Genomic DNA, 13,003 nt, shown 5'->3' on the forward strand with positions numbered 1-13,003 from the left:
CCATGAGATAAAAATGCTTTCTTCTGTGTCATGCTCATCAACCAGTATCTCGCAGAATCCTTGCCATCCCTTGTTTTGTCAGGAATTACTTCTCCTAAGGCACACTTCATTTATTAAGCCGGAAGTAAGGAAACAAGGTGAGCCAAGGCCTCAGAAGTAAACACTTCAGTCTTGGAACATTGTTTTCTAGATATGGTATGTCACCTAGTCTGGCTAGAGTTGCAGTGATTTTAATTTAAAATATCTGATCTAAAGTCATTGTTTCTGGTGACATTTCCATGAAAACAGATCTAGACACTGGTTCTTCCTTCCCCAAGCAAAATCCACTCTAGACCATTCCCTCACCCTCCCATCAGATTCATGCAATGCTGAAAATTTCTGAGTCTTTATTATTACTATTTAATTTAAACAAGAGGGGAAAAGAGCAGCACCTTTTAAAAAACCCTTTTGTGTGCTATACAGGATAAACAGGTGAGGTTTAAGAAAAGTTAAGTTTATATATGTACATATACACACATACACTAAACCAAATTAAAACCAAAAAACTTGTGAGGAGGTCATTTTCAGCAAGAGAGAAGAAAGCCTTATTCCACATCAAGCAAAAGCACCACAAATTAAGATTAGAGTGCACAATCACATGTAGTGCAGATACCAAATTAGCCTGGGTCCTGGAAGCAGTGGAGCTACAGCAGGACAGAGCTCCATGAGGGCCATCTAATCCCACTCCTTGGTAGAAGCAAGTCCAGAGTGTGCCTTCAGGAGGGTGTGCTGTACAGGCAGTGCCCCAGCTGCCTGCTATGCCTCCAGCAGTTTTGGCAGATGCCACAAAATGCAGCAAACTAGTGATAACAGGAGATCCAGAGCCCAGCTACAGACTAATTCAGCTACAGTATTTCCATAACAGAGGTTTCTGAATTCCCTCATGTCTCTTGGGTGCTCCCTGTAGGTACTGCCTGCTTCAGTCACACAGCAGACAGCTCCTGATTATGTATTATTTGTGCACTGAGGTTCCCATTCTTTCGTACCTGCACCTTCTCTTGTCTCTCTTCCACCCCACAACACGCAACACCACTTCTATTTCCTCCAGGCTGACAGGGTAATAAAATTAGGAAGGGGCATGTACATCTAACTAAGGGGAACTGTCAAGAACCAAAGGTAGCTTAAAAAATAATCACAATTCTTAAAAAAAACCCAATTAAAAAACCTGTTCAAGTTCTGCAGACTTCTGGCAGGCTTTGGTCATTTAGCCCAGAGGTCTTTGTCTTCAGGGCCTGCAGGCTAAATTGTCTTGACTGGCAAGAAGCATGCAGTAACATGATAAAATTCTGACTGAAAGAAAAAAGTAGTAAGGGCTGGGGGAGAAGTGGTTCTAACACAGAGAGCCCAGACTGCAGCAGCAGCTCTTAAGCTGCTCTTAAGCCACACGGTAGGCTTTCAGCAGGGTGAATTCCTTCCTGTTGGTGCGAGCTGCCCAGATGAAAAGAGCAGCTGCCATGAACTGCAAAGGTGCTGACACACAGGCGAGGCAGAAGGACCAGCCGAATTCACCCTTCACATCCTCGGGCAGAGGCAGCTTCCTATGGAGCAGCTCAATCCCAGCCACATAGCATCCAACGAGGCCCAGCGTGCACAGCCCTGGGGAGAGAAGCAGCAAAGCACAGTGAGCTCACCCACGGAGCTCCAGGGCTGCTCTTGTGCTTCTGAAGGAGGATGGCAGGACACTTACCTGCTAGGAAATGCAGGACTCCAGTGGCAATGGCTGGGTAAAGGCTGCGACAGGCACAAGCACAGAGCCCAATCAGAGCCCCAAAGCACATGAGGCCGATGCTGACAAAGGGCAGGAGAAACTGCAACCGCCAGAGATCTGCATGGGAACAAAACACACCAGTCACGTCGGCTGGAAATGGGCTGGAAAAAGATCTTCTCCCACAATCTTAACATTCCCTTCTATGCTGCTGTTCCTGCTTCATCAGACATTCTACATTCTACATAGTCAAAAGGGACCAAAGATTCCATTGAAATAGAAAGAACCTAATTTGGTAACTCACAAATCCCTGCGTTCACAGGCAAAACTCTTGCTAACACATCTATGTTTTCCTTTTAAACTTCGACCTACTGCCTGCACAACTGTAAAAAACAATAAATGGTGAGCAAGACCAAGAGAGACAGAATCTTTCCTCACTAGTGACTGAATTTGAGAAACAACTTTTTTTAATTCTACTTGTTTATCTACCAGAAGTGAAAGACACTTACAAGTCCGATTCAAATCCGTGCCACTGTTGTGATTTCCAGGCTCTATGTACTTTTCTGCAAACTGATCAGAGAGGGAGAAACTGATGCAGTTTGTAGTCATATCAGTTTCTAGGGGTGGAAAAAAAGAAGAAGTTGCCATTAGGTGTCTCCCCTCAACCCTCCTTCCCCCCTTTCAAATCCTCCTTTCCCAATAATTTGAGCTAGGAAGTTCCTCAGATTCCATTTGTAAAAAAAAAAAATTACTTTTCCAAACAGACCTGTACATGTTTTCCTATGATGCAGTTGACACAATGTGTCTGTTATGAGGTACTACACTAAGGGATAAGCATTCTAACATGCAGAATCTTCAAGCTTCTATGGATTATCCACAGATAATTGTGCCATGTGTAACATACTGGCAAAGTAATGTGGTGGCATATGATGCTGAACTATGTTGTCACATAGTCTTGAGCTCAGGGTCCCTTAACTAAGGTCTGCTTATCTCCATATGCAGGATGTGGTCTCGTACTAACAGTTAAATCAAAAATGGGACAGAAAGGCCTATTTAAAGAACATGAAGGACTTGCTTCTTTACACTAAGTTTCTAGCTCAAATTTTACCTTGAGAATACTATTGAGCAGAACTGGTTTGTCTTCCAAAATAAGTATTTTCATGAGAGAGGAAAAAAAAAGTATTTCATGCATGTTTTTTTCTCCACAAAATGTAGTTAAAGTACGTCTTCAAGAAGGTTCAAAATGAAGGAGTTCACACATATAGCAAGTACTCAAAATTAACTTTGAAGCAATTAAAATAATTGTTTGCCACACATTTTATCGCTCAATGATTTGAAAAAATAATACAAATATTTCACTCTATATCCATTCAAGGATTCCAAAGTGTGCTGATGCAAAGGTGGGATATTTGTGACGTGAAACAAGTGAATGACTAGCTAACAGGAATGAGCACCTGCTCGATAACGTAGTCTTTATTCCATTGCTAGACCCCAGGATCTATCCTAAAAAGACAGTAACTGGTAGAGCAACTATAAAGGTATCCCCAACTGGACAGCTGAGACAAAACAAAAATCAAGCTCGTAAGACTAAATTTAGATCAAGTATCATGTGTCAAACCCAGAAACTGCAGCACTGACAGCCACAGACCATTCTGCCCTTTGCTTCTTTAAAAATCTGGACCGTCTTTATTAAAAACCCAACCAACCAAAACAAAAGCTAGAAATAAGCCTTCTGGAGGAACAAAGTGGCATGAATCTGTTCTGAGGAAGTTAGCACACAGCACCCCAGGGAAGCCAGGGAAGTGATAATTGCTCTGGAGATACCTGGTGGGCTGTACCAGTGAGAGTTTTTGGGTACAGTGATGCACCTCCGCCACAATCCAACCGTGCCGTTGCACCGGAAGAGCGCATCCGTGTACGTCTTCTCATCCGCATCTTTGCTGACGAACTCCTCCCAGATGCCCCTCCCGGCCTCACTAACGTTCTCGGCCGGGGACTGGGTGTGGTACTCGTACCAGAAGTCGGTGCCGATGGAGGCGGCCATGTAGATGGTGGAGATGAGGCTGAGCACGCAGGCGATCACCAGCGCTGTGGCAAACCGGTTATCCATCATGGCGCCCTGGGCGGGGACACAGGGACAAGTGAGCAACGCTACAGTGGTATCCCAGCAGCGCCATACTCATCAGCCCCCTGCTGCACGGTCCCCTCAGGATATGCAGGCCTTCCTTTTCCTACCTGCTGGAACCAAAGGAACACCGAGTGCTGGCCAGCATCCACTGGATCTGCCCGTTCCAAGTAGGGATGATATCCTGGAGAGTGTGCTCTCCCAGCCACACTGCACTGGCTGCTCGCCCTACCAACTCATCCCCAAAGCAGATGACACAGCTTGCTGCCATTTGTGATCCTGATTGTAGGGAATGTCAGAGACTCCCTCCACAACGCCCAGGAAGAAGACTTAGCTTTCCTTAAGAGATTACCAAGAGCAGAAGTTATTTTTATCCTGCCACCACATACGGCTTTCACAGCTTGTGTTTACAGCAAAGATAAGAACCACAGGCATGCCGAAAAAGCCCTTCCAGGCTGCTAACAAAGGGCAGCCATGCCAAGGTGCTGGAATGCCTTTAGGGAAGAGAGAAATGTATCTAGGCACTAGAGACAGAACATGAAGGAAGCACTGGAAGACAGGTTTGGAAATAATGGTAAATGCTGCAATAATGCTACAATATATACCTGGTATTTTTGAAGACCTAGAACAACACAGGGGGTGCCCTGTTTCATGGGAACAATGGGACAAAACTGAAAGGCCTTCATATGTTCCCACAAGGCCTCTTCACTGTGTCCCTCTCTTAGGATCCTTTGTGGGGTCGTGCTCCCAAATGGCATAGATTCAGGGTCAAAGGAGGCATGGGGAAAACACAAATATCACACATGCTTATGACAATACCATAATTTTAATGAGTAACTGACTGTAATATGAGAGAAATGCTTTGTGGCTGCAATGCACCAAAGGACTCCTCTCAGATGCCAGTTGTTCTCATGTGCTTTCTGTGCTTGATTAAATTTATGGATTACTATGAATCAGGCTTGAGGCACTTGACAGGAAAAAAAAATTGAAACTAGCTCAGCAGCTAGAGGTAGGCTGTGGTAGGAGCTACTATCTAATCAGCTTGTCTCTTGCTTGTCTCCTCCCTTCTCCCACACACTTTGATCAAAATATTTTGCTCTACTTTCTTTCAACTAAAGGAACCGCAACTGGAAACAGTAATGACTTAAAGCTCAACATTCACAAGAAAAAACAGTGAAGTGCCTCAAGTAGACTTGTCAGTAAGAAATTATGAACTAAGAAACAAACTGCAAATTAAAGAAGGGAATTTCAAAGGCATCAATGTTTGCTGTTAACAGCACCATTCTTATTTCTTTTCCTCTCCATCTGCTCCTCTATTTGTCTGAAACTGGCTTGCAAGGAGGAGAAATTATGTGTTCCCATATAATTTCCTATGCTTCATTTCCATATTAAGTGAGCCACACTCTCTGCAATATCCATCCTTGAACTGCATCCTCAGCAATGAGAAGGAATAGAACTGATTTGTGGTGAACTAACAAGAAACATCCATTTAAAATACTGCAAAGTTTGCATACCACAACTTACTTAAATAACAATCTACAAACTGTGAACTTTTATAAGATAATAGAAATATTGAGAGGGAGAACATATCATATCCAGTTTTATTTATGTGGAAAACATAGAATCAAGCCCAGACTTGGAAGCAAATTCTCTGTGCAGTATTTAATCCCTGGTTATGTATTTCCACTCTCTTTCTATATCCCAGTGACTTGCTCCAGGCACACAGGATATGGGATAGGGAGAGCAAGCTGTTGTATAGATCTGACCTCACCATTCAGCCCGAGTCAACTGAGGGATCCCTGCCCCTTCACACACTGCCCCCGAAGCAAACAGAGCAAGTGGCACTGCAGGGCCAAAGCTGCTGCCCAGCTGAGTTCAGAGCTGAGCAGATCACTCTCTGAGCAAGCAGCAGAACAAGCTGCTGAGCAGGCTGGTCTGGATCTTCCACTATACTGCAATCACATCTACTGCAAGAGGAACTCTCTGCAACAGACTCCTCTCTTTAGGAAGGGTTCTCTCTGGGTGGAAGGATCACAAGAACTCACAAGCTCCATCCTCAGAGTAGTGTCTGGTGACAAGGAATGTAATCAGGGCCACTGATCTGTTGTCACTACCTTTCAATATAAATGCTGACAATGACAAAGCCCTATCAAATTTATACCTAAGACAGAGAAAGAAAAGAACTGGCCCAAAAGTCTTACTTTAAGCTAAATGTCCCTGCTGCCACATGCAGAGCACTGCTGCTGGCATTATCCCTACCAGATCACCATTAAAAAACAACCACATGCTGGACCAGCCTTCTGTGAGCTGATGTGCTGTGAACACGGCAGAGCTGATGTCAGCTGGCAACCAAGAACAGTTCCTAACCAAAATGAAGGCTTAATCACCAAACAGCAAATTAAAGCTTTGCCCTGTGTTCATTATCCACTTGGTAAATGGGAGATGGCGTTCTAGTGACACTCAGTTCTTGTAATGTTACTGCAGGCATTGGTAGAGAACAGCCAAGGGGGCTACAGACCCCAAAATCTAGTGAGTGTGTGGCCTTTGTCCCAAAATTACTTTCAGTATGGGCAGGACAGTGACAAGCAAAGTAAGAGTGGACCTACAATTCCTTACAACAAAGGTCCCCTCAGTGCTTCTGCCAAACACTTCAACTGCTTACAGAAAAGATGAAGAACTCCACAACACTTCATGCAAAGCTTGAACCAGTTTTTCCTGTCAGTGGAGAAGACTTGACTACTCTGCCCATTCACTGTGCATATCCATTGCATCTTCATCTACAGGAAACTAGCTCTCCCTTAAATGAGGTGTCCTTTAACAGAGAAAACCATCCTGCCAGCCCCAGGCTGAGCTCAAAGGAAGCAGTGAGCACAGTCAGTAAGAAATAGTGACCAAAGAAGACCATGAAGAAACACACTGCCTGTTTATGGGATTAATGCCACGCTTTGCAAAAGATTCTGTGCAGAACAACATGTAGGAGGTGCTTTAGAATAAACTTACTTATGAAAAAAATAGCATTACTATTACCAAAGATTACACTAATTATAAAGACATAAAGATTGATAATAAATAAAAATGCTGTTTATCCACAGGCTGTCAACAAGAACCTTCATTGTTTTAACAGGTATGTTCATATAGCTCTGTTTTTGCCTAGCAGAAGATGCTATTTCAGACAAATTACAGCTGAAATTAAGCTATGCAACGAATTTAAGATAACACTAAGTAGTTGTAAGCAGGCAAAAGTGCTTAATGAGATACTGCAATTATATTAATTTTTTAAAAGAAGTGAGACACATAAAAATTTTTACATTTTAAGAAAATTTTTGAAAAAAGCTCAAAAAAATGAAGGTAAAGGCCAAACTGGAAGCAATACTCAAGAGAATGACTAAATTGCATGCAGTTCAAAGAAGGGAAAAACAAAGGAGATAAGTCAGTAGAGTTGGGAAAGAAAAAACAGAGAACGGAACAAAAACAAGTATTCTGGCAAAAAATCAACTCTAAGACTGAACACTGGACAGTCTTTGTAAGAAGTTACTGTACCATGGCAGAAGAGAATACAAAAACATGCATATTTTTATCTTGTTGCTGAGGTCACTCCTTTCAGCCAACAGTGGGTCACCACATTTAAGAAACTCCTTTTACATGACATCGCAAAAGAGTCCCTGGTGCATTCGCTGGCATTCTCTCAAGAAACATGCCAGCAATCAGAAAGGGATTAGAAGGCCTGCAAGAGGGTGCAAATATGGGGAGAGGGCTGGAAACAACACCAAGCTGGATCAGGGAAACAAAACGTTAGGAAAGATTGCTACCAAATACTTTTTTTACCTTCAGAGATGGTCAGAGTCCCTCAGGACACACAGCTCCGATGATTCCAGGTCTCTTCAGATGCACAGCATTGTTTGTGTCCTGTGGCCAGCGGAGAGCATGAAACGCAAACTTCCTTTCTGCCCTGACTCTTCCATTCATTCAGCTTCTTCCACACCACCAGTTCATAACAAGTGACCTACAAGCAAAGAGCAAACCGAATGGCTGGACATCATCATCATTTTACTCTTAAATTACTTCACACACATCTCCCAGTGCTATCATTAACGAAAAAAAAAAAAAATAAAGCTAAGATGGAGAGGGGAAATTACTTGAAGAGCTCTCAGGCCAAGAGCACCCGTCCCGCAGGATCAGCCCAGCACCGGGCCGGGCCGGCCGGGCATCCCCACGGAGCGCGACCGCCCCCGGGGGTCTCGGGCCTCCCAGGCGGCAGCCCCGCGCGGGGGGCAGCAACTGTGGACCGACAGCAAACCCCAGGGGAACGGCCCGAGCCCTCAGCCCCATCTGCCGTCTCCGCCCAACATCCCCTCACCGCCCGGCCCGGCCCGGCCCGGCCCGGCCCGGCACCCACCACCCATCGCCGCCGCCGCCGCCGCCACCTCGCACCCGGCCCGGCCCCGCTTCCGCCCGCCGCGCCCGCCCGCGCGGGGCACGCTGGGCGATGTAGTTCTGCCGCCCTCTTCCGGAGGCGCTGGCCTCAGCAGCCCTGGGCAGCCCTTCCCCATGGCTCTTCGTCCTTCCCGATGGCTCCTCGTCCTTTCACGATGGCTCCTCGTCCTTTCACGATGGCTTCTCGCCCTTCCCCATGGCTCCTCGTCCTTCCCGATGGCTCCTCGTCCTTTCCCGATGGCTCCTCGCCCTTCCCCATGGCTTCTCGTCCTTTCACGATGGCTCCTCGCCCTTCCCCATGGCTCCTCGCCCTTCCCCATGGCTCCTCACCCTTCCCCATGGCTCCTCGCCCGTCCTGTGGGGAAATTCTTGCTCGTGGCCAGCCTGAACCTCCCCGGCTCTGTGTCCTCCCCTCCTGTCGCTGTTTACCTGGGAGAAGAGTCTGATCCCCACCTGGCTGCACCCTCCTTTCTAGTTCTTTCTGTTTCTCTTGATTGCTTGTAAAAAATGGTGATATGACACCCTGGCTGAATGACTCGAGAAAACACCAAGTAAGGGGGGGAAAAATCGAGAAAAATTACAAAAATTGGCAACACTGGCTCCATGCCCCAAAGTGGCCGTTTCCTTCCACCCCAATGCACGAAGCCACGGAAATGACCAGAGATTCTTAGAAGTGGTTAACAACTCCCATGGCTGAGAGACCAGCCCACCCAGTCTTGGTTTTACAGAACTCCAAACAAGGAAATATTCAGAAAAAAACCCCAGAAACATTGAGGCTTTCACACCTCTGAGGAGTTCTGGGGAACTATCCCGTCCAACTCCTCCACCAAACAGCCAGGGAGCATTGTTGCAGCCAGGTTAGCAACTACAATGCAAAGGTGAAAGCAGTCACAGAAGAAACTTCTTGGGTTTGATGCAACATTAATTTTTAATTTAAAAAAAATCAGAAATTACATTTGATTTAAGAAATTTCTGTCTATATGCCCCACTTTCTGGAACGTGAAGCTGTCTCACCACCGCCTCATAATGTAGCTGTCTACAAAGGCATATTTTGGGTCTGTCTGGGATTAATCCTGGACTCTAAATACTTGACATATTTATCAGTGACTTGGAAGAAAGCAGAGTATTGGTGATAAACCTCACAGATGACACAAGGGAAGGGTAAATAATGACATGGAGAAGATACTGGGACAGGGTGACCTGATCGTGTTGCAGCTGGGGCAAGCAAACATGCATTTCAATAAGGTCATTGATGAGCTCATTAATTTAAAAGCAAAGACTGGAGTCTATACTTACCTGACCTGAGATTTTATCCTGGGAAACAAAAAATGAAAAGGAAAAATGTTGGTGAAGTATCAACTGCCAAGAAGTGGCCCTCCCACAAAAAACCCCAACTTTCCTGTAACCTCAGATGTACAAACTGAGAAATCACAAGGAGGAAAGATGTGGTATCACATCTAGAATTGCTGCTGACTCTGAAATAGCATGTCTAGTTTTGATACGCTGACAAAATAGAAATAAACCTGAAAAGGGATATGAAAACCACTGAGCAATTAGAAAATCTCTCTCAATGAAATATATCACCAAGGTCAGCCAATTTTATTTATTGAAGAGGAGTTTATTTAAGGAGCTAAGTTATTGAACTAAGGACTTGCAAGACTATAAAATATGTGTAGTAGCAATAGGGAAGAAAAAAACCAGGAACTTCTTTCTGTATACCTGGAAAAGCTATCACAGCTTGAAGCCAGAAAACATTAAAAGAAAAAAAATTCAAAAAAATCCCTGTGTATTCTAAGCCGTGGTAAAAGCAGAGTCTGAACCATTTACTGTAAAGCGCAGTGAATTATCTAACACTGGCACATCTTCAGTTTTTCTCCTAAAAGATCTAATTTCGTAAAAATGAAAATCAATTCTGAAAAACTTTGCAGCCACTGCTACTTGCATTATTAAATTAGGCTACAGTGACCTCTTCTTTTTCTTAATCTGCCCTGATCAATGTGAAATGTGCAGCTGCTCAAAAGCATCCAGAGTGAAGAGATGCATTTTCATTTTATTTACTTATAATCAAATACTCTCTACAGACTTTGCCTGGATGGTTTTTTTGCTGGAAAAATACCCTTCTATATCTAAGAGTAAGCCAGTAAAAACATTACAAGTGAATGCACGTGGTCATTCCTTGCAACAACTATCTTTTTTCTTTTTTCTCTTCCTCTCACACCTGCTCAATGTGCCTCAGCAGAACCGCCGGCTGATCTGTTTAGTTACAGAACAGCATCAGTTGGGAAGGTTTTAAAAGTAAAAGTTTGCTTAATTTACAAGCACAAAGGGAATAATACTGAGGGCTACAGCATAAATGCTGTTCTTGCTTTTTGCAAAAGTATCTGTGCTAGCAGACCTGGATCACAAGCATTACTCACTTCTCAGGCACTGCCAGAGAGTTTAACATCAGAGTGCTGCAAACAGAACAAACAAAACCAAAACCCCAATATGTTGCAAAAAATAATTAAATAGTTTAGTACAAAATGTCTGTAATTTTAGTTCTCACAATCTAAGGAAATAAGTGAACATTTGTAGGAGGTGGCACTGTCTGTATTAAATGAAGCTGACATAGGATGAAAAAAGAACAAAACCCTCTTCATATATCACATTCACACAGGGGTTATTGATTCAGATCTGAAAAGGCATTCAAAAGTCTCTGCCTGTTTTTCCCAAAACTATGATTCAACTTACAAGATGCCACCTCCCACAAGAAATATTCTTTTTGCAATAATTAAAAGGGCAGTTTTAGTTTTAGGTACCATCTATGAGCATTTTACACAGCCTGAGTGAGCAGAAAATCCTCTGATTCCCCTCAGACCTCTCTATGCAGTTTGCCTGGTTTTATTTCTGCCTTCTTTATTTTTCTTTAATATTTTTGTGGCACAGGACACAGTAGTATGATTTTCACAGACAAAAAGCCTTCTAGATGTACTTCTCCCAAATACCATGAATAGCACTGGGGCATTATAATGATACTCACCCTCTATGTCAGTGGTCTCCACATCTTTTCATCATGTACCTTGTCAGTAAAATCTTTTTGAGCAAGCACTCCTAATAATGTAAATGTTTTTTTAAGTATACACATGTACTACCACACCAATATATAATGTACATTATAAAACAACAAAAATATAAATTAAAAAAGGATGAGATAAATGACAAGAAACAATAATTAATATTTAAAAAATAAGTGTACAAAAATATTTTATTCCTGCACTGCATTTTCTAGACCGCTGCTCTCAGCACAAAACTATTTCAGTCTATCCTGATGCATTGCCTCAGTGGCCACAATTTTACCTGAATAGGTTCCACCCTTTCCTATTTGTTGAGGGATGAAACTTCCATTGGTTAGCCTTCATGTGGTTGCCTCTGAGCATGCCTTTAACTAGTCATAGCATAATAGGACAGTTTCAGCCAATTTAGTGTAGGCTTTTTGATTTTTTCTTTTTTTAATTAAGTCTGTTTCTTACATGGTTTTTAAGTAAAATCATTCAGAAACGACTACACTTTATTTTACAGCCAAATGAACCTCTGTCCTTCTCAGCATTTATCACTATTAATAATTTACAGATATGCAGCTTATTTTATCTAGGTGACTGTGCTTATATAAAAGTCCACGTACAAGCTGGAATAAAATGACATTTAAACTATCAGTAAAACAGAGGGTGTAAAACAACAACAGCAACAAAAGAACAAAAAATAAACAACCAAATAAACCAAATCCACACCTTGCTACCTGAAATGCTTCAACTGCAGAAATTTCTAAGGGGGGGTGGTGTATGTAAAAAAGAAAATCAGCAACACTGCCTACTTCCTGTGAAGATATTTTCCCCACAAATTATGTCACTGCCTGCCACAATACACGTATCGCAGGCAGTGCAGAACCATGAACAAAGACACGAAAGCTTTTCCCTTGCTGCTGTTGGAAATACCTCTGCATTCCTATGAGGAAGATTTGAGGAATGATGCAAACTCTGACCTGGCAGATCTCACAGGTGCATTTGAGAGAGGCAGAACCCTCAGAGAAACACACAGCCAAAGGCAGATCTGGCCAAATGCAGGGCCACCATCAATACCTGCTCTGAATGTCTGGTTACAAAAGTTAAGTTGGTTCTCAGGTTCAAAACTACTCAGAACCCAGAAGCTTTTTTTTTTTTTTTTTTTCAGATCTGCATCAAGAGCTGGACAAGATGGGTATCTCAGATTGAAGAACATACACCTGAGCCAAACCAGTAGCTGATTGCTTCAGCAGAGAATTTTCAGGGGGGAAAGTGTTTACATGTATCTGGTGAATCCTGGGAGGAGGAAAATGCTTTGGGAATACTGGAGTAGGATGAGGAGAGGATGGAATCTGTCCTCCTGAGCTTTCTGGAATATCTATACAGGGGTGTTAGGAGAGGAATTTCCATGTACTCAGTATTTTTGATAGCTTGGCTCTGTCTCAGGAAAAAGAGATGTGGGAAGAGTAAGACCCTCCATGATGCCCTAAGTGAATCCCTATCACATAAAAACACCCCAGACTACGGACAAATATGCCTGCTGCTGCTCTACTCAGATAATTACACATCACTTTATTATTCATAAGAATGCTTTAGATTATCTTCACAACTCTTCTGCCCAGATAAGGAAGTGTCACATGTGGAATATGGCAACATGCCGTG

General features: G+C 43.3%; 1 protein-coding gene across 2 annotated transcripts; it reads right to left on the reverse strand.

The window, feature by feature from the left end:
- Positions 1 to 1,412: 1,412 nt before the first annotated feature.
- Positions 1,413 to 8,329, reverse strand: CLDND1 (claudin domain containing 1). Of its 2 annotated transcripts, none has more exons than XM_054269861.1 (6): positions 8,266 to 8,329; positions 7,695 to 7,872; positions 3,569 to 3,863; positions 2,254 to 2,361; positions 1,727 to 1,864; positions 1,413 to 1,635 (listed from the first exon to the last, which is right to left on the reverse strand). In XM_054269861.1, exons 3-6 carry the CDS (start codon positions 3,855 to 3,857, stop codon positions 1,415 to 1,417), a joined length of 756 nt encoding a protein of 251 aa, XP_054125836.1. In that variant the 5' UTR covers positions 3,858 to 3,863; positions 7,695 to 7,872; positions 8,266 to 8,329; the 3' UTR covers positions 1,413 to 1,414. The 2 variants fall into 2 exon arrangements, with proteins under 2 accessions (XP_054125836.1, XP_054125837.1); XM_054269862.1 differs by lacking the exon at positions 8,266 to 8,329 and adding an exon at positions 8,006 to 8,056.
- Positions 8,330 to 13,003: the final 4,674 nt, after the last annotated feature.

Source organism: Melozone crissalis, unplaced genomic scaffold (genome assembly GCF_028551555.1).
Source record: "Melozone crissalis strain CALT ecotype California unplaced genomic scaffold, PUWL_Pcris_2 ptg000008l_1, whole genome shotgun sequence".
In the NCBI taxonomy this organism is placed as follows: domain Eukaryota; kingdom Metazoa; phylum Chordata; class Aves; order Passeriformes; family Passerellidae; genus Melozone; species Melozone crissalis.